The sequence below is a fragment of the Chelonia mydas genome, chromosome 26, assembly GCF_015237465.2.
Source record: "Chelonia mydas isolate rCheMyd1 chromosome 26, rCheMyd1.pri.v2, whole genome shotgun sequence".
Classification (NCBI taxonomy): Eukaryota; Metazoa; Chordata; order Testudines; family Cheloniidae; genus Chelonia; species Chelonia mydas.
Window position 1 is genome coordinate 11,787,812 of NC_057859.1, and position 25,401 is coordinate 11,813,212.

At 47.9% G+C, this 25,401-nt stretch overlaps 1 protein-coding gene across 3 annotated transcripts in view; it reads left to right on the top strand.

Annotated features, from left to right (window-relative positions):
• The first annotated feature begins 873 nt into the window (after positions 1–873).
• Positions 874–25,401, top strand: part of HK2 (hexokinase 2) — a 65,681-nt gene continuing 41,153 nt past the window's right edge. Inside the window, exons 1-2 of one of the 3 annotated variants that reach the window (XM_027827808.3) lie at positions 874–1,205; positions 15,156–15,318. In XM_027827808.3, the coding sequence (XP_027683609.2) occupies positions 1,143–1,205; positions 15,156–15,318 (226 nt within the window). In that variant the 5' untranslated portion in view covers positions 874–1,142. The remainder of the gene's footprint in view (positions 1,206–15,155; positions 15,319–25,401) is intronic. The other 2 variants (XM_043536242.1, XR_006287523.1) reach the window with 2 other exon arrangements.

Consider the following 25,401-nt stretch of genomic DNA (forward strand, 5'->3'; position numbering starts at 1 on the left):
GGGGCCGTGCAGACTGCCCCTTGTGCATATCCACATTCAGTGCAGACAGACAGACCCGTGCTCAGACCCATGCATAGAGTGGCCGTGCAGACACACCCGTGTGCATATCCACATTCAGTGCAGACACACAGACCCGTGCTGAGACCCATGCATAGAGGGGCCATGCAGACAGACCCATGTGCATATCCACATTCAGTGCAGACACACAGACCCGTGCTCAGACCCATGCATAGAGGGGCCGTGCAGACAGACCCGTGTTCATCTCCACATTCAGTGCAGACAGACAGACCCGTGTTCAGACCCATGCATAGAGGGGCCGTGCAGACAGACCCGTGTGCATATCCACATTCGGTGCAGACAGACAGACCCGCGCCCAGACCCATGCATAGAGGGGCCGTGCAGACAGACCAATGTGCATTTCCACATTCAGTGCAGACAGACAGACCTGCGCCCAGACCCACGCTGGGCGGACAGACCCATGCATAGAGGGGCCGTGCAGACAGACTCGTGCATATCCACATTCAGTGCAGACAGACAGACCCGTGCTCAGACCTATGTGGGCGGACAGACCCATGCATAGAGGGGCCGTGCAGACAGACCCATGTGCATATCCACATTCAGTGCAGACAGACAGACCTGCGCCCAGACCCATGCATAGAGGGGCCGTGCAGACTGCCCCTTGTGCATATCCACATTCAGTGCAGACAGACAGACCCGTGCTCAGACCCATGCATAGAGGGGCCCTGCAGACAGACCCGTGTGCATATCCACATTCGGTGCAGACAGACAGACCCGTGCCCAGACCCATGCATAGAGGGGCCGTGCAGACAGACCCGTGTGCATATCCACATTCAGTGCGGACACACAGACCCGCGCCCAGACCCAAGCTGGGAGGACAGGCCCCCAGCTCGCCCAGACAGAGGCGCGCGCCCCGCCCCCCGCGGAGCACACACCCTCCCGCCCTGGCCAATGGGAGCCGGGCGGCGGGGGCGCGTCACTCCCGGGCCGGGGGAATCTCTTGAATGAGCCACATTGTTGCAGCGGAAAGTGACTAACGTGCCGGCTGCTGCCCGCTCGCTCGCTCCTGCGCCGCCGGGGCCGGGCTGATCGAGACCGGCGTCGGCTCCCGCCCGCCGCGGAAGATGATCGCGTCCCACCTGCTCGCCTACTTCTTCACCGAGCTCAGCCATGACCAAGGGCAGAAGGTGGGCGCAGCCCCCCCCCCATCGATACTTGAGTGCTCGATACCTCGTGTGTGTGCGTGTGCAAGGGTGTGTGCGTGTGCAAGGGTGTGCAAGGGTGTGTGTGTGTGTAAGTAAGGGGGTGAGTGAGGCTCGGAGCGGGACCCGGGGCTGGAGGAGGGATCGAGGCGGGCTTTGCAGGCTATAACCGATGCCCCCATCCCCGGGCGGACTGGGCGCGGAGGCCGTTCCCGAGCCGGCTCGCTCTGCGGTGGGTATCGATCCCGAGCCGGGGGTGAGCGAAACGTGGGGCATGTGCCTGTCCGGTCGGGGAGAACTCACCGGTCCGGGGACTGGAGCGGGCGATACCTGGCTCCGGGTGGGGGGGGAGGGTGTTTCCGTCCCCCGTCCCCCCCCCGGATTCCCTTGTGGGGGAGCTGCAGCGCCTCCCCGCTACCCCCCCATCCCCTTGTGGGGGAGCTGCAGCGCTCCCCCCCCCCCCAGGTCAGGTTGAATTGCTGACCCGTGTTCGGCTGTGCGTCCCTCTCGATTTATTTTTTGGCTGGGGTGAATAGTGGGAGTGTGAAGTGGGCTTCTCCCCCCCCCCCCGCCCCCGGCAGTACCGGGGGGCTGGGAGCCCGGGCGGCGGGTGGACGGGGCAGCTCAGGGTCCCTCCTAGGAGGTCCCATTCTGGGAAACTCCGAGCATACCTCACGTCCTGTGTCTCGCTTTGCAAACCCGGCAAGTGGGGGGGAGGGCTGGGGAGGGGGGTGCCCTAACCCCCTGGGCCGCAGCTGCAGGGGGGGCCGGTCTTCCCACTGCCTTGCTTTTATCGTGAGAATAGGGGGGGGGTCCCCGGCCCCAGGGGGTCTTGCCTTGACTTCATGTCTCCACTCCACCCCCCCTGGGCCGTGGGGAGAAGTGGCTCTGGTTTGGGGGGTTCTGCCCACCGGGCTAGGGGTGGGTGGAAGGATGTGACCTGATCCTGGAAGGGGCCGATTCTGCAGGCGTTTTCCCCTCCCCGGGGGTTTAGTTCCAACACACGGATGTGCTTGGAAAGGAAGCGGCTGCAAAGTGTCTGTGGGGAGGGAAGTCTGTTCTGGCTCCCCTTGTCTTGCCTGGCCCAGCAGGATGGATGGGGGCGCCCCTGGGATTAATTTCCTGGCAGTTTGGGAATGCAGATCCCACTCCTGCTGTTGGGTTTTACAGGACCCATGTCCCTGTCCGCCAGACCCTTTCAGTGCCTGCTAAATCTCCCCCCCTCCCAGCCCTGGGGTAGGTGGGGCGGCTGGGAAATCAGGGGGGCGCTTTCCCGTCAGCCAACAAAACTGTTCCTTTTAAAGCATCCCAAAGTTCCTCGCTCCGTGGATTTGAGATTTTGCTTTGGCCCATTATAGAAAATAACCTTCCTGTAGCTTGTTCCAGCCAGGGCTCTTACCCCCAGTCACAGAAGGTTGTAAGTATTGTCCCCCAGTTTATAGCTGGGGGCTAGGGGAGGTGAGGGACAGGTTATAACTTACCCAAGGTCCCATAGGAAGGCCAAGGCAGAGCTCAGGTGAACCCAGATTTCCTGATCCCCAGGCCTAGCTTGAGCCACATGGTTAGAGCGCCCCCCTCACCCCCCCAGGGCGCCAGTGGTGAAATATAAATCCTTGTTTGGGTTCCAATATTGTTCTCTCCCCTTGGCCTGCTCCATGGTGGGCGGGGACCTTGCGATTTAAAGTTTTGCTTTAGGGTTAGGCTCCCTGTCTATAAGAGTGAGGGTTATTTTAGGACGTGTCGGAGTGGGATGCTTAGATTTATGTGAAAACCTTCCCTGGAGGGTTCCTCCCTGCAAGCCCAAACAGGGTTTTTCAGTGATGCCATGTGTCAAAACCCTGCAGTTCAATGCTTTTCCTTTCCCCCTCGTCTTGTGGGGTAGGGGAGTTTAACTGGGGACACACTGAGCGTCAGCATTAGCAGGATGGTGACACAGTGTGGATATATGCTGAATGTCCGGTTTGGGTAACAGAGCAGGGTTGAGGAGATAGTCTAGGTCACTCAGGATTTGCAAACCAAATAAATGGCTTTTTGATGAAGTTGAGAGGGGGAGGCAGTGAATTATGTTGTGACTGGGAGCTTTGAACCCAATTTTAGTCCCCACCAAACCTGTGTTACATCATGAATGTGTTTTTTGATACCAGTTAGAAAACAAAAAAATTAACTCTGCCTCCTGCTTTGTCTGGAAAGTGAACGGCAAATATATCAACGGTGCTTTTAAAAAAAAAAAAGAAAAATTAATACAAAAAACCTATGCATAACTTGAGCAAACCACGGTCTCAGTCCTTGGATTGAAAATGCAAATCAACAAATTGTGTGATCTCACTCTATTATTGTATAGTTACAATTTTCACAAGTAATTATGTATTCAGAATGTGGACATACTGAAATGTACTAGTGTTCGTTTAGCTTATTTGAGTAAGCGAAATGCATTTGTCCTGCTTTGAACAGAACCAGCTGTTGGTCTCTGAAAATGAACAGTTAGGTGAATCCTCCCCCCACTTTTTTTTTTTTGGCCGGGGGTGGGGGGGGAAAGAAGCACTCTGGTGGTGAAACTTTATCTGAAAATGGATTCTGAATTCTCCAGCTAGTTTGGTGAATGTCCTTAAATTAGATCTTAGAGACGGACCAGCTTTTTGTTACATATATGGACACCCAGTAAAGCTCAATTCTAAGTGCTACGGTCATACGCTGCTGTACACACATGCACACAGATGCTGTAGCTCATCTGAAGCTGCTGATCAGGATTTCGAAATTCCAATTAATGCTTCCTTTTTAGCGGGGGGAAAAAAAAATCACTTCCTCATTTTAGTACCATATGTTCCCTTTGTAGCAAGAGTGACACAGATAAGAACCCGCTCGCCAGGGAGACCAGATGTAAAACCAAGAAATGCTACCATGTCTGTGATGTCCCTGGTGGTGGTTGCATTAAATTGGAAGTAAAAATACCGAGCAAAAATCAAGTTGATATGTAAAGAAATATAGTTTAGGCTTCCGTCTTGTTCCATTGCATTTAGATATAATGGGGCTTGTGTAACAGTGGAATCAGCTCCTATGATATATGTAATGTAACAAGACACAGGAGGTAGGCAAATAGTGTTGGTGCCTTAGCTCTGGGTTTTCTTGCTGTTCTCAGTTTGCTATGCCCTTATCAGTAACTTAGCATAAAGTTCTTTCTTAAGGAATTTCACTTGGTTCCAAACCAGGAACGTGGTGTGCAAAGCATGGTCTGTCCCTCTGTTTCAGTAACTACTCTTGCTAGGGAGAGCAAACAAAGGTTATTGTTCGGATGTGGGAAAAAGTTGCAAGCAATAATTGGCCCTGTTAGTCTCTAAGGTGCCCCAAGTCCTTTTCACTCGACAGAAGGTTCAGCTACACTGGCTGCATTTATGTATGATGAAATAGGTTAACAGATACTTTCCCCGAATAACTGCTTCCAGACTTCGGATTTCTTTCAGAATTGTTTATTAAATAAGCTTCTGTAAGCCCTCTTATTTAAAAAAAAAAACCAAAATCTTTAGCTAATGGCCATGCTACTTTGAACGCCGAGTGTGCTGTTTCTTTGTCAAGACAGTGGATTGTGTTTGGCTGTCTCTTGCGATGTGGCTGCCATGGGCCTGCCATTGTTACTTGGGGGCCTCTGGACACCATAAAATCAAACAATAATAACGCATAGGTGCTCTAGCTTTTTCAGTGTGGACTGCATCACGTCTCCCCTTTGCAGTTGCATGCACGGGAAAGTAATATTCGGAAAGTAGTGAATGTATCTCTTCGCTGTTTCTAATGCACCTTAGCAGTTGGAAACAAGGAGATCCAGGTAGGCAGCCCACCCTCTGCAAACCACAGTTGGAGAACCACCAATAACCTTGGCTGACTGATTTAGTGAAATGACACTTCATTAACTTGCATCTTCATGGAACTGACCGGGGAAGAACAGAGTATTTACATATTAAAAAAAAAAAAATCAAAAAAAATCTGAGCAGGTTATGGATCCTGTTGCTCCAACCACGGCTGATGGAAACCGTTCCTGATCACAATCCTGTTCAAGGGGTCATGTTGTCTCTTGATTAGAGCTTGAGTCCCTGAGCTTGCACTCCTGGATTCTGTTCCCCACTTACTGAGTTGCCAGGACGTAGCATAAGTAGGGCCCTACCAAATTCACGGGCATAAAAAATGCATCACGGACCGTGAAATCTGGTCTCGTGCTTTTACCCTATACTATACAGATTTCATGGGGGAGACCAGTGTTTCTCAAATTGGGGGTCCTGATCCAAAAAGGAGTTGCAGGGGGGTTGCAAGGTTATTTTTTTGCAAGGGGGGGTCACGGTATTGCCACCCTTACTTCTGTGCCGCCTTCAGAGCTGGGTGGTCAGAAAGCAGTAGCTGTTGGCCAGGCGCCCGGCTCTAAACACAGCGCCCCTCCAGCAGCAGAGCAGAAGTAAGGTTGGCAATACCATGCCATCCTTACTTCTGCCCTGCTGCCTGCAGAGCTGGACCCTCAGCCAGCAGCCGCCACTCTCCGGCCACCCAGCTCTGCAGGCAGCAGTGCAGAAGTAAGGGTGGCAGGGTACGGGATTGCCACGCTTACTTCTGCGCTGCTGCTGGTGAGGTGTTGCCTTCAGAGCTGGGCTCCTGGCCAGCAGCCGCCGCTCTCCAGCTGCCCAGCTCTGAAAGCAGGACTGCTGGCAGGAGTAGTGCAGAAAGAAGGGCAGAAGTACTGCAGCCCCCCCTACAATAAGCTTGCAACCCCCCCACAACTCCTTTTTGGGTCAGGATCCCGACAATTACAACCCTGTGAAATCTAAATAGCTGAAATCATGAAATTTACGATTTTTTTTTAAATCCCATGAAATTGACAAAATGGACTGTGAATTTGGCAGGGTCCTAGTCATACCTCACTTAACCTTCAGTTTGCCCAGTTGTAGACTGGGTCGAAGTAACACTTGTCAAACCTCAAAGGGATTGTGTAAACTTAATGAATGTTTGCAGAGCACTTTGAAATCCACAGATGAAAGGTGCTTTAAAAACACTAAGACTATTAATATTTGAATGTGGCACATTCACTGGGTCGGTGCTGTGTGTCTCATACATTAATGTTGATTGAACCATTATGTTTTAACTGCTGTCATTTGTGGCAGAAATAATGCTAGGAAAAGTACTAACTGCATGTGGACACTTGTGATTCAGAGCTGAAAAATTGGGCTGGTCTGTTTTTCTTTTCCTTCTAGCTAAAGGTACTAATTAGGGATAATAGCTAAGTTTAAGTTATTTAATTTTACTTTCATAATGAGGCCGCCCTTTCAGTACAGTGTCTCTGTCTGTCTCTTCAAGTCAAGTCGGCTATGTGGAAGTCATCAACCTTCCATCTTCTGCAGAGTTGTAAAACTTCCACTTTCCTTTGGATACCAGTCCACCTGACCATTTTCTGACGTGACTGGCTCTTTCTTTCGCTTGCTTAGAGGAAGGATTTAAGTGTCTTCTTCCCCTTGTCACTTGGAGTCATTCTTAAATCTCAGTGTCATTGTCTTTCTTTTAAACTGTGACTGTCGTTATGCTGGGGAAGGATGGTGGGTGGATGGTTCCCTGGACACTGGCAACTTCCAGCCACTGAACGAGTCCAGCAGTGTCTGTGGCAGACAAGCTTTCTCAAAATACCCAGCCAATCACCTTCACTTTTGCCCTGCAGGCAGCTCTTCTAAGGGCCTCTCTGCTCAGCATCCCATTGTGGTGGTTTCTGCATTGTGGATACCTGCCATTGAGGGACTGGATAAAGTCCCACCACCACACTCCGGTGGAGGGGCCTGGGGGCACAATGAGCCAGCTGGACAATAGTATTGTGTCAAGGTGGAGGGACTCTGGTGGGGTCCTCCTGCTGTCCATTTTGTTTTCTGGCTGGATAAGATGTAAACCTTCAGGGCTGTCGATTTAGCACTTGGTTCATTTTCTGTCTTGTTATATAGCATGGCCTACTGGATAAAGCACTGGGCTAGGGCTCAGAATACCTGGGTTCTATTCCCAGCTCTGCTACCTGCTGGGTGACCTTGGGCAAGTCACTTCCCCTCCCCGAACCTCAGTTTCCTCATCTGTAAAATGGGCACAATGATATTGCCCTCCTTTGCAAAGCGCGTTGAGATCTACTGATGAAGAGCGTTAGGTATAGTTATTACTTTATTAATACACACTTATATTATCTTAGCACCTAATAGCTCCAATCAGATCAGGGCTAGGTGCTGCACAAACACGTAATAAAAGACATTCCCTGGCTTTAAGAGTTCGCAATATAAAGTTAATGGGGGCGGGGGGGTGGAAATGAGGTAACAAAACCCAGAGGCTGTTTTATCACAGTTCATCTCTGTCTGGCCTCTCTTGTCCTGTGGCAACAGCAGTAGCTGATAGCAGCTGAATGGAAGCTTGGCTGGAATACACAGTAGCTTTTGGTTTCTGTGCTTCGAGCCACAAGCGTCAAATGCTCCCTGCGCTGGGGTGGGGGTTTTCCTGGGGGCTGCACTTAGGCTGCTGCGAACAGCAGCTGGTTTCTCGTAAAACGCTCGGTGAGGGCAAGACTGAGTATGTCGGTCCTTGATGATGCACTGTAGCATGACTTCTCTTAGTAATTGGTTCCTTACTCCCCACCCCTCGAGGCGTCCCGTTCGCATGCTTTGTCCTGTAAAATGAGACTCCTGAGGGAGGGGGGTGGGGAGGAAACTGGCTGTACAGGAAATTGTCTGACTCAGGCTGTAGTGTGCTGCAATAGGATCCGGGAGGAGTGTCAGGCTTTGCTGCTCTCGTAAAGTCACAATGGGGTTTATTTCTGCAAAGTGACGAGTTCTTCCAGGGCAGTCGGTTGGGGGTGAGGGCCGGCAGCATCTTCCTGCAAAACGCTGAGCAATTCCTGGATCAGTGTCAATACTAGCAATCCGTACCCAAAACACAGTCACGCAGCATATCGTGACTTGTAATTTAGTAGCTGGCAGAATTTCTTCCTTCTGTCCCTAAGATTTTAAGCTCTGTGTGTGTGTGTGTGTGTGTGTGTGTGGGTTGTGTTAGGCCACCCCTTGATGCTCACCCGTGTGATCACATTTGCCGACCTAAATTTACCAGTATGTTTGGAGATGGTCTTAGCTGTGGCAATAGGCCAAAGCTGGGAAATGGTTTCTGTTTCCTGCACTTCTGCTGCTTCAGAATGTGACCTAGGGCAAGTCGCTCTCACCTCATCGTGCCTCAGTTTCCCCCTCTGTAAAATGGGGATAAAAACACCAATTTTGCAAAGCACTTTGAAATCCACTGATGATACAAAGTGCTAGATGGGTGTTTATTTGCTTCCTGTCCTAAACTGGGAGCAGTGTCACTCTGTGCTGTTAAACGCTTGCTGCATTCCCCACCAAAGTGACTGCATTTTAGTGGCGGGTCCGGTGATCTATCTGCCAGCCTCTTAGGGATGTTTTGAGAATTGCTTAATGTTTGTACAGTGTCTTTCATCAGAGGACCTCAAAGTATTATTTTGTGCTTCAGAATTTGAGAAACTTTCATTTTTTAATTACATTTTTACTAATCCGTAGGTGGGATGGGGAGTAAAAATGAAAACCTACTGGGGCCACCATCCTGTGGGACTTGGGAAGAAGTTCCTGATACCAAGCAGAACTTCTATGCAGAGATCAGGCCTAAACTAAACCCCTGAACTTCAAGGGTATTTCACATCCTGATTTGTGGCTGGCTATTGTAAATGGCTTGTCAGTGGAGCAGGTCAAACCAAAATCCCAGATTTGAACTGATCACCATGGGGCTGTTAAATCCGGATCCAAACTTTGCAGCTTAAACACAAGCTCTTTCTAACACACACCGAACTTTCAGTCCACCACCACAAAAAAAAAAGGCCTTTAATGTTTTTTAACATTAAATTCTCTCAGTGCTTCTAAAATGCACAAGCAGATCTAAGAACTAGAGAGAGAAAACACTGTAGAGCCGGACACATTTATTCTGAATTTAATTCTTGCCATGTCTGTGGAGCTGAACAAATCAGCCAAAAAATGAAGTGATGATTCATAGAAAAAGGCAAATGGCATTGCTCTCCTTCAGAGGGCCAGCACGCAAAAATAATTTAAGACAAGCATGTGCCCGGGTTCTTTTGCATTAAAATAAACAGCTCTGTAGTACTTCCCATGCTGCATTATCTTTGTTATGCAGGAAGTGTTTGTACTTAACAGGAAGCTACTATCATGCTATGATTTACAAAACATTCAGATGTAGTCAGATAAGTGTTGCCACTCGATTGGGGAAACAAAAGCAAGACAAAAGATCCACATAACTGGAGTACTGCTTTAATCCATACAATGTCACCCTTAATCTTTAACCATTAGGTTGATTCTTCATTCCTTTTGCTCCTAGTACTGTTACTAACTCCATGGGAGTTGCTGATTCTTCAAGCACTTGTGTGCTTTTACCCCTGAGTGATTTTACTCCTACAAGTGGCTGCATTGAGGGGACCAATCTTGCAAGCACTCGAGCATGGGGTTTAACTCTTTCCACATGAAAACATTGAACTGAATTTGAACAAAACTCCTCACACGCTTAAATGTTTGTAGCATCAGGTCCTTAAGGTGTACACTTTATATTGTGAGCTCTTAAAGCCAGGGAATGTCTTTTATTACGTGTTTAGAGAAAAGGAGGACTTGTGGCACCTTAGAGACTAACCAATTTATTTGAGCATAAGCTTTCGTGAGCTACAGCTCACGTCATCGGATGCATATACAGTATGCATCCGATGACGTGAGCTGTAGCTCACGAAAGCTTATGCTCAAATAAATTGGTTAGTCTCTAAGGTGCCACAAGTCCTCCTTTTCTTTTTGCGAATAGAGACTAACACGGCTGTTACTCTGAAACCTGTTATTACATGTTTGTACAGCACCTAGCCCTGATCTGATCGGAGCTATTAGGTGCTAAGATAATATAAGTGTGTATTAATAAAGTAATAACTATACCTAACGCTCTTCATCAGTAGATCTCAATGTGCTTTACAAAGGAGGGCAATATCATTATGCCCATTTTACAGATGAGGAAACTGAGGTTCAGGGAGGGGAAGTGACTTGCCCAAGGTCACCCAGCAGGTAGCAGAGCTGGGAATAGAACCCAGGTATTCTGAGCCCTAGCCCAGTGCTCTATCCAGTAGGCCATGCTACATAACAAGACAGAAAATGAACCAAGTGCTAAATTGACAGCCCTGAAGGTTTACATCTTATCCAGCCAGAAAACAAAATGGACATAAATACAGAATCAAGCCCCTTGCTAACCTCATGTGCTCAAGAGGAGGGAGACAAGTTTGCAGGAAAAGGAGAAACCTCACAACTTGACCATTGAGGAAGGTACATCTGTCCTGTCCTTTGCTGCTGCACAAATTGTTCCCAAGTGCCCACCCAAAATTAGCTGAGACTTGTTCTTCAGCCATGAGCACCCTTGTTTTGTGTCAATCATTCTTCACTTCCTACCCTCAAAAAGTCCAACCATTATCTAAAGGTGAAATAAGTATGTATTTAAAATATTCATTTCCCTTTTCTCTATAATTTGATGGAGGCTTCAGTCATAACATATTGGCAATAACAGTAGACTTTGCACAGGGTTTCTGTAACCAGTCCCCATGTTACAGGAATGCAGCTGTGTGCACACAGAGATGGGCCCGAGCTGCAGAATTTGGATGTGGATCTGAATTTAAAGTTTGGGGCTGCTTTCGCTCTGGGGTTGTGGTTTCAGGGCCATCTCCACTTTATTTCTCCCAAAGCTACGCTGCCAACAGAGATCATGCGGGATGGTAAAAGATGTGTAATTTCAGTTTCTTCCCTTCTTTGGTTTAATTCCACAAATAGGGATTGCAGTTATTCATAATCACTGCTTAGGTCTCTTACAATTTCTGTCAGCTGAGCATCTCAAAAACGCTTCTCTAATATGAACTACATAAGCCTCTTAACACACCTGTGAAGTAAGGGCTATGTAGGGATCCTGTCACCCCCGGGTGAAATGCAGCGACCTCTGGGGTGAAACACGGCAGCTGTTCAGTTTAGGAAAAGAAGCGGACTACCCCATAGTCAGTTTTTCAAGGACTTAGTTTTTAGACTTTGATTTTCTGCTTTATACAGAATATGCTTGGAGGTATTTTTAAATAGCTGGTAGCTATTTTAAATTGCCCCCTACTCATTACACCTGCTTTAGTCTATATCTCTAATTGTGATTCAGGGTTTGCTTTTACAGTGTCTGGACAATTGCTAATAGGAGAATAAGGAACAGGAAATGAATCTTTTAGGTGTCTTTCCGTAGCTCATTCCAGATTGTTCGTGTCTCATTCTGCTGGAATCTTAACAATTCTTGAGGTTTGAACTAAACTTCTGCCCAAGTGTAACGTTTTTCTCTGCTGTGTGTGCTATAAATATGTATAACACATGCCATCTTAAACTCAGTACTACAACTTTGTGCCACCTACCTGGTTTTGATTTCCTCAGGGAAACACCATTAACTTGTGAAACTTTTTTCCATCCCAAAGAAATTTCCTTTTCCAGATTGCACTCGAGTAACTTATTGATTTGAGATTGACAATGATCTTAAAAAGGTAGAACAACCAACGAGGATGTTCCTCCCCAAAGGCATTCATCTGTCACAGTCACAAACTAATTCTCCCATCTTGCCAGATCGTACCTGTATAATTAGATGTAAATTTACTTACATTAAATACAGATGGCTAATTGGAACAACATAGCATTGTGGGGTTATATATTTAATTGCCAAATAATTTCATTCCTGGTCATTCCTAAATAACATAGTCAATTTCCAAATAGTTTTGCGTTTCAGCATCCCGTATGCCGTCCGAATAGCCACAAATGCTGCTTCGTTATAACTTACTTGGAGTCCAGAGTCATCACTTTGGCCCTGATTCAATAAAACACTTGTTTATAACTCTGAGCTCCATGAGAATGGTCAGTCTTGGTTTCAGACTGGTGATGTCCCACCCGGCGTAGTCCCTGAAATCACTAGGCTAAAGCACATGCTTAAGTATTTTGCTGAATCAGGGCCTTAATACCTCAGCTGCGGGGACTATTTGCTCAATGGGACCTCAGTTTGAAACCAAACTTGGCCATTTCTCTAACCTAGCTCATGTAGTTGCTGACATTATATATATTTTTAAATTCATTTAATGCTGTTCCCCAGACTGGCTTTGGGATAGCATGACTTACAGCCTTGCCTGTGTTAGCCATTAGTCTACCTTCTAGCTAGTAGCCTCAGGAGATGATGGATCCAGGCTTTAAAGAGCTTTGTGGAATTAGCGGAAGGTCACCCCGCTTCTTGACATTGCTGATTATTTTTAATACCGTGGAATCGTAAGTACATCAGGATCTTGGCAAGCACCAGACTTATAGTGAGAGGGGTTTGTGGGGATCAGCCAAGGCGCATCACCATGTAGTCACAAACCGGGCACCGTGGTGTTGAGCAAGCGTGTTGCGTGCTCTCTGCTCGCTGTACCTTGCCATAGGTGGAGGTGGAAGAGCAAATATTGTGGATCTCAGCTGGCAAGTGATTGGAAAGCACTTGGCTACCATGTGGGGAAGGAAAGATTTTCCACCAGCAGCACCATGGGGCAGCGGGAGAGAAGGATCAGCAGTGAAGTGGGGGAAAGGGAGGAAAAATAAATACTTTGGCTTGGGAAGGAGGGTGTGTGTCTCTGGTGAGGACGGCCCGACTGGGCTCCCGAAAACTGCCTGTACTTCTCACTAAAGAGAGGCCCAGGGTGTGATGATAATGGATCTTCAAGAGTTGAGGGTGTTGGGGTGCAGGCCTAGTTAGCATGATGTAAACCCCATGTGAAATCTTCCTGCTAGATGGCTGAGTTCGTTCTTGGTTAACTGCACGGCTGGCTTCTCCCAAGGAGACTATAAAAGGGCACAACTGAAGAACAGCAAGGACCCGCCATGCAGGATACTTACAATGACTTCATTCCTCCAGCATTAAGCTCACAGCTGAGAAATAATATTGTGCCCCTTGCCCTGTGTCCAATGCATCAACTGCTAACTGCTCCTGCAGGCTTTGAAGGCTGCAGTGTTACAAACAGCCTGGCTAATCTGATTTTAAAAAGCAAGCACACTCCCACTTGCCCTGGCTATGCTCTTGTTTCGACTTTCCAGCATGTCCAAACATCTGAGCAGTCTGGAGATGGGACAGGCCCAGAGTCCTAGATCCTGAACTCTTGCAAAAATGAGGATTTGGGCATGTGCTTTTCCTCTCATGTTTTTTTCCACTCCGAGTGGGAGGAGAGGCACATAACTGAAGGCTATTACCTCCGCATTGGTATGTGGGCTGCGTGGGAACTGATTTCCTGTGAGTGAAAGAACATAGCTGGGAAAGCGGAGATAAGTATTTGGCTTCCCCGCTGTACGGTATTTAAAGGTCCCATAAAGGAATCCTGTCTAGCTTGCTCTGAGAAGCCCTTTCAGATGTCACTCTTTGCGTGTTCACATCTGCCTGTCGGCTTGTCCTCTGCTGGCCTCTTTTTGTGACTTTATTCAGCACACCAGAAGTAAGAATATTCTGGCTGGATAGCAAAGATATGTTTGCGATTCAAGGGACAGATCCCAAGGGGGTGTAAATTGGTGTAGAGCCACTGACTTGAATGGAACAAAGCTGACTTAGCCCAGCTGAGGATCTGGCCCCAAATGCATGAGCAACTAGGAGGCAGTCTGGCCGAAAACACACAAGGAATGAAAAAGGGGGGGGGAAAAAAAAAAGCAGCCCTTAAAATTATACTTATTTTGCTCACCCTAGTGGTCATATGGCCACGTCCATGAATGAGGTCACTTCTCAGCCAGCTGGATGTTGCTGGCCTAGGAAATGCCAACTGTCTCTTTCAATACAGCACTTTTAAAAGCCATCCACTTAATTTCTGGTGAAGCGCGCTCTTTGCCTTATGTGAACAGAGCGGGTAGAGCTTTCCTCTGACTTCACTGACACTTGAACGTGCCTTTTTAATTTGTTTAAACCAAGTAATTAAACTGCAGGGATGTTTTCAATCGGGGGCTGGCTGTCTCCGTCTAGGGTCAGGGAAAAGACTCAGTTTAGGTGTGGAACTCTGACGGTTTTATTGTGTTTGAATAATAAAGGAAGCCCAGAGTGGAAAGTCTGATCCTAACTTTGCCATGGTGTTCGTCCTTCCCGGCTGGAGGGAGAGGCCAGCAGCTTACCCTGCCCTGTTGATATAAAACTGGTATTCCCAGAGACCGACAGGCTGGCTAGTTTCAAAGGCCTTAAGGAGGAGAGTCTTGGTAACTAAGGCATTCAATGGCCTTTGAGGATCTTGAATTCAGTTCCTACTTCTGCCTCAATTTTTCTACGAGGCCACAGACGAGTAACGTATAGCCTGATTTGTCAGAGATGCTGAGCACCAGAAGCTCCAATTAATGTTTGATGAGAGTGATGGGTGCTTGGCAACTCTGAAGAGCAGACCAGGCAGCTGCATGCCTCAGTTTCCCCCTCTGTACAATGGGGATAATTCTGACCTGCCTGGGGGTTGTGAAGCTTACTTCCTTAATGTGAGAAGCGCTTTGACACTGAGAAGGAACGCATGTGGGAAGCACAAAGTATTATCTGTAGTGACTCAATTCAGCTGATGAGTGTTAGTTGTGATATGAGCTGAGGCGTTAGCTTGATTTGGTCCTTTTCAAACGCCGTGCTATGTCTGTTCGGAAATGTACCATGCTAGCGGCTGGTCCATAGAGAAGACGATAGTCTACTGTTGCCAAAAGAGTTACTCCTTTTGCTCCATTGAGAAAGGCCAGTGCGCATTGGTGCTGAGGGTCTCTGGTTCAGTCCCCAGCGAGGACCCGTGGTTGGGTAATGTTCTCATGGGTCCATCCACGATGCCTGACCCCCATGCTGACCCACTGGCTTTCCTACACCTTTCAGATTGACAAATACCTCTATCACATGCGGCTCTCCGATGAAACGCTCCAGGAGGTGTCTGAGCGCTTCCGAAAGGAGATGGAGAAGGGTCTCAGAGAAGACACCAACCCCACAGCGTCGGTGAAAATGTTGCCCTCGTTTGTGAGATCCACCCCGGATGGAACAGGTAAAGTGCTGCAAGGAATTGCTTGTTCTGCGTACAACGTGGGTGGGGGTGCTGGTGGAGGAATGAGCTCTTCTGTTCCTTATTTGTTCCTCTCTACACCCTGTTCCTGATTGTTTTGTCCTCCTGCTCTGTTTGAATTGGGGAATGAAGGGTCCAGTTCTCCGACTTGCCCTGGTGGTGTAATTCTCTTGACTTGAAGAGAGTTGCGCCTAATTCACACTGGGGTCGCAAGCCAAGAATGCCCCTTCTTGCAGGACAGAAACAGTCTCAGGTAGAACACAAGGGGCTGGGAGTGCCAGCAGGCCAACTGACCTCTGAATGACAATGGGAAACCTTAGTTCCCCATAATACACACTCACCGTCGAGCCTTTTAACTGAACACTTCCTGCCAGCCACTATCCTAGCATAGGAGTGCCCAGAAAGTGCTCAGATATTACAATGATGCTGGTATAATAACCGAGATAGATGCAACAAACTCCTCCCATGGCTGACAGCTTTGTTCTCCCAGGTCCGCTAGCCAAGGCAGCTTATTACTGTCCCTCCAATCGTTGTGATCTCTGTGCAATCACCAGATTACCTTTAAAACTGATTTGCTGATGTAACATCTATTTATTGCTGGTCCTGAATGCTTTAGACAGATCAGCTGGGGTATTTGTTAGGAAAGTTTCTAGATAAATGACTGTCAGGAAACCGGGTGTAGGATTTGTTTGTTTCTTTAAAGAGCGCTGAAAGGCTTAGGTTAGGGAGAAAAGAAGGATTTCTGGTTTAAAGTCAGGGAGTCAATTACATGCAGAGGGTGACATGGAATAACCCCTGGCCCCTGATGGAGACATGAGAAGGAAGTTTGGCAGTGGTTTCCCACAGTTGCTGACCTCCCTCCAGCAGAGCTGAACATTGGGGAGCCCTAAGGTAGCCAGGAGGCTGAGGTGTTAAGTAACCCGGTTGATTAGACTGACCCTGCGCAGGACAGGAGACATGACGGCTGAAATGCTGGCAGCAGCTGGTGTCTTTGTGACACTGGTTCTCCCAACGTTGCTGCCCCGGGGGAGCTGAACCAGCATCAGTAGTGCAGGGAAAGGGGTGGGGAATGGGTCAACGACTGCTCAGATAGGAGATCAGCTGGGTGAGCTAGGGGTATGTAGAGGATCTGGAAGACTCTGGGGCAAATTCCACTTCACTGGACCTGTATTTGCGTGTGTCCTGGAGTGGTTCTTTGGCCCAAAGAGCATGGTGACCTCGCTGGCACCACTATAAAGACTTTGTATCGAAACGACCAACCTGGGACCCGGTGGCTAGCATCCCAGAGAGGGAAAGGGAGGAGGAACTGAGCCGTAGAAGAAGGCACCCGTTTGCATTTCTCCTCCCGTCTCCAGCTGCTGTGCTGTTGCTTTGGGTTTTTTTCCCCGGCTGCTTCTGTCTGTGGTCCTGTCTACACTGCAGCAGGGTAGCTATGGTGCTGTAATGTCCTAGCATCTATGGAAGGGCTTGTTCCATCGCTGTAACTCATCCACCTTTCTGAGCCACGTCGCAGGTGTCTGGCAAGACCGGCTGAGCCCCGGAGCGTCCCCTTCTTCGGGTTGCGGTCTCGTGAGAACAGCTCCTCTGACATTGGTGTCACTGACCCCGAGCCCCCATCACAGGGTGTGTCTGCAGCAGTGAGTCTCAGAGCCCGGGTCTACAGACTCAGGCTCACGGGACTGGCGCCACAGTGCTCAGAACAGCAGGGCAGACATCGTGGCTCGGGCTGTGAAGTTCACCCTTGTCCCCGGGCTTCAGAGCCCGAGCTCCACCCTGAGCCCGAAGGTCTACGTAGCTGTTTTTAGTGCTGTAGCCCGAGCCCCGCGAGCCTGTAGCCCCGAGCTCTGAGATTCACTGCCATGGGTTTCTGCTAGGCATGTCCCCATACGGACCCTACGCCAAATCCCATCCGGAGGTGGTCTCTGGTTTCGCTAGCCTTAGGCAGCGTTGAAGGAATCTTGGTGTTTTCCTGGAGCTGCTGCATCTTCTGCTTTTTAAACAATAAAGCTCTAAACTTTACCCTGGGTAACGTTTCGTCCAACGATGCACAGTGACTTGCCAGTCTACTGCTGCTCCTATGCCTTTGGGCAAAGATTCAGCAGAGGGATTTCTCTCAGGAGAACTATATCTTTTGCAGGGAGAGGAGTTCTCTGATCATACGGGTTCTTCCATCAGGGGTGAATATTTTATTTTTAGTTAGATTCAGTTTGTTCCTGTGGTTGAGATCCCATAGTCTAAAAAGGAGCTGAGATTTAAGCAGCCTGAACATCTTAGAGCCTGATTCTCCTCTCAGTCCGTCGGTTCCAGGGAGTTACTCCCTTGATGTCAGCCTAAGTGAGAGCAGAATCTGGCCCTTGCTGTCAGCTTTGAGCCGCTACTGTGTGGGTCCAGACCGAGAGCCCGGTTCAAATCTATCACTAATATTGAATCGCCAAATGATTGTGTCACTAATGGACACATCCCATCATAAACTTTTTAACAAACTGTCTCCACTCCATTTGCTCTTTTTCCTTAGTGATTGATGCTCACATGTTCTGTCCTGTTTAAATATTAATCTGGGCGGGGTGGGGATACATTTCCATCATAGGTTCTGCTCTGGGTCTTGTGGCTAAGGCACTGGGTTCAATTCCTTGTTCTGAGAACGTGGGCTAGTCAGTTGGCATTTCTGGGCCATGCTTCCCTGTAAAATGGGGATACCTCCCTCCCTTACAGGGGTGATGTGAAGATGTGATGTTGAATGTGCGGTGCTCAGATACTACAGTGATTTGGGGCTGTATAAGTATCTAGATGGAATTGTTTGGTTGTCTAATACTTAACATGAGTGCCCCTTCCACATTTTAGAAGTAATTGTAATCCACTCAATCTTGCTCAGAAGCAGACAGATGTTACAAATTTAAGGCCCTATGGGAGCTGATGGTGCTCATTGCACAGCACCTCCTCAGGGTGAGTTGAGGGCTGTTAGTATCTTGCAGGATCAGGTTCCCAAATACATTGGCACCTACTTAAGTGAGATGTGGTTGGACAGTTAAAAAGAGCTCAATTCTCAGTTTGATACAATGTATTGTAATGGGCAGCAGGGTCTCTGGAGTCTTCGCTAAGAGGGAATTGGTGTTAGGGATAAAGGAGGCTTCCCCTGTAGACAAAGACCAATAGTAATTCTCTTATACAGCATTCATAGATTCATAGATATTAAGGTCAGAAGGGACCATTATGATCATCTAGTCTGACCTCCTGCACAACGCAGGCCACAGAATCTCACCCACTCACTCCTGCGAAAAACCTCTCACCTATGTCTGAGCTATTGAAGTCCTCAAATTCTCCATCCGTAGATCTCAAAGCACGTTACGAAGGCAAGGAGGCATCATTAACCCCACTTCACAGATGAGGAAACTGAGACATAAGAGGTGGGCAATGTCAGATCCTGAACTCGAGCCCATGTATCCTGACTCTCAGTCCAACACCCTATTCTTTAGGCTGCGATCTCCCCATAGGTAATATAGCAAAAGCGAGGCAACTGACCGTGTACTGTCAGAGCTCTGTGTTCCTCTCATTGTTCAAGCTGGATCTTTCTTAAAGGAAATCCTTACTGCTCCTTTTGGGTCACCAGGCAGGCTTGCTACCAATTTTTTGCTCTGAATACCATATGCTGAAATATGGGGCTTTTGAGATGGGTCAGCTGCATCTGAACAAGCAGCTGGGCTCTGTCCCCAGGAGACCATTATAAGCTGGCTCCTGCCACTCACTGCCTGTTTGCCACATGAAGGGTTAATCGAGACACAGCTTGTGACTGGTCCAGCACCATGTCTAGCTTTAACAACATGCTGCAAGAGAGAAAAGGAATCTAAGGCAAATCAAGTGACACATTTTATTGGAAAGTGAAGTCTGATCTAAATGTGCCTCTCAGCTTTGTGGGTTTTCCCCTCAGCACTTGAAAGTGTGGGTGGCATTTGTCCATTTCCTTCTTCCCCATCTCTCTCTGTTTGCTGGCCTCAAATAGAGGAAGCATTAGTCAGGAGGGTGCAGTGTTATAGTTTGCATACCCTTTTTATGCCACGCCTTCTTTATTACGCGAAATGGCTCTTGGAAGCTATGAACACGCAGCTTGCTCTCAGCAATGCTGGTTCTCTTCTGTTTTCACTACTGACTTGAGGGAGACCCAGTCCCTGTGCCCTCTTGCTTAGACCCTGAGCAAACACAAGTCCTGCTGGAAAGAATGGTATGTTCAGTTACCAGGTTTTAATCTCCAGAGGCTCGGTTTGTTTTCTCAATAGCGTAGGCAGTTCATATACCTTGCCAGCTGATTGTTTTACTTTTCTTTGAAATCTGTGGTAGCCAGGTTACTGGAATATTTTGCTCCTTTGCTTTGCCCTATGGGATGGAATCCTGAAATGTCACTTTCATTCCGAAGATGTAATTTCTTCTTCATGTTACAGCCTTCCCCATGTTACCATAGACAGATACTCCATTGCACATACACATCAGTGTAATACCCACATTGGAATTAGACTAACACAATATTCAATGGACTGCCTAAATCCCCAAGTAGATCAATGTACTTAGAATGGGATTTTGAAAGAAACCTAAGGGCATTAGAAATCCAAAACTCATTGAAATTCAGGGGATCTTAGGTACCTCGAGGCCAGATTCCTCCTCCTCCCCCGCCCCCCCCCCCCCAAAAAAAAAAAAAAAAATGCTGAGCACCCATAACTGAAGTAAATGGGAGAACTGTGTGATTGCCCCACCTGGAAAAGCCAGGTCACAACACATATGGGTTTGAAGGATTTTAAATATATCATAGTTTATAGATCAGAGGGGTAGCCGTGTTAGTCTGTATCCACAAAAACAACGAGGAGTCCAGTGGCACCTTAAAGACTAACAGATTTATTTGGGCATAAGCTTTCGTGGGCAAAAATGCATCTGAAGAAGTGGGTTTTTTTTACACATGAAAGCTTATTCCCAAATAAATTTGTTAGTCCTTAAAGTGCCAGCGCACTCCTCATAGTTTATAGAGAATGTCTGATCTGCATGAAACTTCAGCTCTGGTATTGTATTGTACTCAGTACTGACAGAACCAAACAAAGTCGTTCCCATCTGATGATAGGTTTTTATTTTAATTGTCAGGTTAAATTGCTTAACTTTACTGGACCTGATTCTGAACTGACGGCTTACACTGGGGGTTCCTCCATATGTTTACACTGACCTGAAAGCAATATTAGGTTACTCCTATAACTGTGCCAGCCGAATTTGGCACAGGTGTGTTGAAGTTTAGAACGCTTGCCCTTTTTTCCAGCCTGGTTCTTTTGCTAGAATGATCCAAACTTTATGGAATAATCCCAGCAATAGGTTTAGTTGGTGGATCCACAACAATGAGATTGTAACAGGCACAGAAAAGCCATTGACAAAGCTGTGTTGTGGTGTGTCCCCACCCACCCCCTTTGTTTCCATGGTGGACAAAGTCTGGAGCGGCTCCAATTTTTCTCTCTCTCTCTCTTTTTTTTTTTTAAGCTGACTGGATTGAATATTCCAGATCACTTCAGCAGACCTGCGTGTGGGTCGGTGGAGTCTCAGTCTGCACCGTCATGGAATTCTAAAGTTCTGTACAAGGGGCGCGGTGGGGAGAACGGGGTGAAAACAAATTTAAAAGTACATTTTAAAGCTAAGCGAAAAATAACCCTTTCCAGAGCTGCTGTCCCGGCACCTGCTTACTCAGATCAGGCCGAGGATGGTGTAAGCCACAGGATTTCAGTCCCCTTTTGGATTCGGGGCTTCAGTTTTATTTCTTCAAGCTAACACAGGCATGGGTCGTGTCGCTCCCCCACTCCCCCCGGGTAGATGCAGCGAGGTCGACAGAAGGAAGGTAGGAAGCATCCATGCTACAGTATTAGCAGCACGACTGCAGCCCCGTAGCTGTCCCGCTGTAGTGTAGACAAGCTTCAGCTACCGATCGCAGTGACGCTGTGACAGCGCAGACTGGATGCCTGCGTAATGGCCCAGCGTCCCAGGCAGGCTTGTACAGCTGACGCTGCCGCAGGGTCACGGCCGTCGGCACTTGCAGTTGCTAGATGACAGCCAGCTCAGGTATATTTCCATGTGGTGCCGTCGCACCTCTGATTGCAACGTAGACATACCCTGAGTGTCTGCAGCATTTAGCACAAGGGGGGGCCACGATCTCCACTGGGGCCTCCACACACTACCATAATGCAAATAATACTGTTTAATTGGCATCTCCAGTCGTGGTTGGATTTTGCACTTCGTAAAATCATCCTGCCCAAAAAGCCTCCCTTTCCTACCCCAGAACGTTTTCCTCTCCCCCAAAAACTCTGGGAGTCAGTCTGGATGACCATTCCAATCCTTCGGACACTTTATAACACCTTGACATTAAAACGGATCCTAAAAGCCCCAGGGGTGGCTGTTTTATTTCTGCTGCTCGTGTGTCCTGCGATCCTCGTGCTGGTATCAACTATAATTACCGCGTTTCTTATGGCAACAGGTATTGAGTTGCTCCCTGGATGGACGCTATTTTGGTAAGACTGTGTGACCCTGGGTATGTTGCACATCCCATATTACTGAATACTTGGCTGCTGTTGGTGTGCAAGGTGCGGTACAAGGCTTAGAGGAAATCCTAGTCTGTGCCCTAAGGACTTCACATTCAAAAGGCTTGATGCTGCCAGATTCTGAGGACCTCCCACAAGGGGCTTGTGGTAAGATGAGGCCCTGAAACATAAACCCTTGTATCAGAGGCCTGGTATGAGGCCTAAGGCCTGGACTAAAGTAATGGTCAAGACTTTGTTAACATAAAGCAAAGTTACACTGTGACCCAGAGGCAGGCCCTGTCACAGAAGCTGGCAAAGAAAGGGCTGATGTTGCAAAAATACACATACCTAAAAGGTCCTGGGCACTAGAGATACAAACATATGCCAGGATGATACCAGAACTCTCCGATACTTGCTCATTCCACAGAGATAACAAAGAACAGGCAGACCCATCCTAAAGACAGGGGCAAAAGGGTACTATGATGGATAGAGTTGTTTTGTTCGAACCAATACGTGCAAGGTGAGAGGCGGCACCTTACTACATCGAGGGGTTGTACCTCAATACGTCAGGAGTGATGTGTAACTTGTTTGTACCTGTGTATAAGGATGCACCCTTGAAGAGTTTTCATTGTCTAGCCTAGGGGGCAGGGGTAAATCCTGCCACTGACTGAGCCGATCCATTGTCAGGGAGCACATATGTACTAGCAGAACTGTAGACATCTGATCCAGGGAGCTAGAGACTGTGTTTCGTTTGGCAATAAACCTGGCTGGGTGCTTTCGTACCTTATCGGAGCCTGTGGTCATTGGGGGCTTCTCTCGGGGTCTTCTGTGTCGGCGATCTGTGGAGCCGGGGCAGCACACAGAGGGAACACACGCACGCAGCCGACTGTCATCAACATTGAACAGAGCAGAGCACCACACTGGTGACATCTGACAACATCGGTGACACCCTCTGTCCTCGTCAGTGATTTTAACGGGCGTTGAAAATCCTTAGAGCCTGGCAGCTTCTAAACGTCCCTTCAGGTGTTTTGCACCGATCACTTGAGAAATGCTTTTGGAAATGAAACACAGGCCTTCTCTGTAACTGGGATTAGCCTGTCTTGAACACAGTGCAGATCTTGGCTTTCCCTACAGGTTGTATTGGTGAAGCTAAACCCATTGCTGCTCATTGGTGGTTGAGTCCCAGATATAGACAAGGGCTGTCTTGGTGACCGTTACAAGAATTAGAGAAACTAAGAAGCTTGTTAGTTTTCAGACCCTCTTACCTTGATTCAAGGGTGATCTAAGCTACCTGACCTGCAAATTGGGTATCTCAAGGAGAGAAGCAGTGGTGCCTTGCTGGGGTTTTATGGCTATAGAATGGAAGTCTGTGATTCTTGAGTTCAAATCCCAGCTATGCCCCTGAATTGTTGTGGCCTTGTGCAAGTCCCAAAAGACATCTCTCTCTGCCACAGTTTTCTTATCTGTGAAATGGGGATGAGGATAAATCTACCTTGCAGAGTGGCTGAAAGAGTCTTTGTTTATATTTAAAAATTGCTCTATCATCTGGGTACTATGCCAAGCTTCGTTGTCACTGACTCTCACCCTACCTAAAATTAAAGTGGCTACTTTTTATTTTTAAAAATAAATCTCATGGCACCTATCCCAAGCTCTAGATTTTCATGTAAGCAAATGCCTGTTGTATGCAGATGCTGGAGAGACAGTTCCCTGATCTAGGGTGCTCAAAGGCATTGAGTTATTGTTAGAGAAGGCACAAGTTGTGATCTGGGTCTCAGTTTCAAACACCCCATAGTTCTCGGGTGCTTGGCTTGGGCGTGGGGGTGGTGTTTGAATCCTTATAAAGATGGGTTGGTGGGGGGCTGTCCAGTGCTTGCTAGATAATGACCTAACCAGCTTGGCAGCTCCTCCTTATAACATGAGTGTAAGTAATTAGGGCGTAACCAGAGTGTTACAGTCCGGGCAAAGCTTTCGCTTCCTAGCTTGCTGAAGAGGATAAAATGGGATTGACAGGAGGGTGTCCTTGAGAATCTGGCACCTGTTTCTCCCTCCTTTCCTTGCTGACCAGCCACCTTCCTTACAAGGCCTGCCCACCCCAGGAGTGAGAGATCCAACTCTGATCTCTCGCAAGGGAGCGCACGGCCTCTGCCTCTAACTCTGGTGTCCCATGGGGCATCGCACCGCCCTTACTGCTAAGAGATTGAGCTCGTTCAAGTTTAAACTCTCTTCATCGTGGCAGCTTGGGATCTCTTGTGGAAGGATGATTTTGGATGAGATTTTTTTTAAAGACATTATCCCCTGGGATCTGATCTTGGCAAGTTATTAGTTTCCCAGGAGTGCAAGATATTTTAAACAGGAGATTTAGGGCAGGGGGTAGAAGAGGCAGCTTTACAGAAATGAGCAATTGTTTCAGCTCTGATTTTGTTTTTCCAACCACCCCCCCCCCCCCCCCCCCCCAGCATTTCTTGCAAAGTCAACCTCATAATCGTTCCAGCAAAGCTATCGTTACTACTGAACGCCCTTCAGATTCGGACAGTAAGCTGTCTTTTCAGCAGAAGACCTCACGGAAGACACTAACTGATCCGGTATCATTGGAATACTAATTAACTGCATATTTTTGTTTCAACTGTAGCCCCTTTATAAAAGCATCACTGGGCACACTGGGGTCCCTAGGCACTGTAATCCGTCTGGAGTAGCCAGCTCAGCAGATTTAGTGTATTCAGAAATTAAGGAGTGCTGATAGTGGTCTTTTTCCCCCTCCCTCTTTCCGTTCCTGCTCTCCCACCCATAGCTCGATATTTAATATAGTAAGCCTGGCGCTTCCACCAGTCATGCTGGCCATTAAACTTACTTGTCCTAAACTCAGCGGTGGCCCACCGTGATGTCCGGAAAAATAAAGTTGAATGCTTTTTTAAAAAATAGAATTAGCTTCCCATCTCCTTTGGGAGGTGGGTTCAGCTCAGTAACACTTGTGAATCGTTACAGGCTTCCTAAAGCAAATTAATTAAAGGGAGGCCGTACTCCAGAGAAACTGTGTGTTAAGCTACGCCCGAGGGACCAAGCCAAATCACGTTGCGTTATCTGAGTCTCTCGCCTGCATTTGTGTTGTGTCTCGGCTAACGGCAACCAAAACAGGGCAGATAAACTCGATTCACTTTCCCTCGCTGCTTGTCATGCTGGTAGATTACACTGCTTTCAAGTAGTAGATGATTTACGCTGCTTTGCATCCCTCTGATGATGAGGGATTTGGAGACAGCCTTGAGGTTTAGGGTTGTATATCTATCTTATGTTGTTTTCTGCCTCCCTCTGTCACATCGCCATAGGATCTGACTAGCTCACAATCTTAGGTTACGTCTACACTTGAAGCTGGGGGGTGTGATTCCCAGCTCGAGCAGACCTGCTCACGCTAGTTGTCATCAAATAGTAGTCTAGCCATGCTAGCATGGGCTGTGGCAAGCGGTGGCACCTAACCGTGTCGAGTACAAACCCACCTGGACCCTATGGGGAAGAACCTGACTCCTGGTCTCCGCCTGGC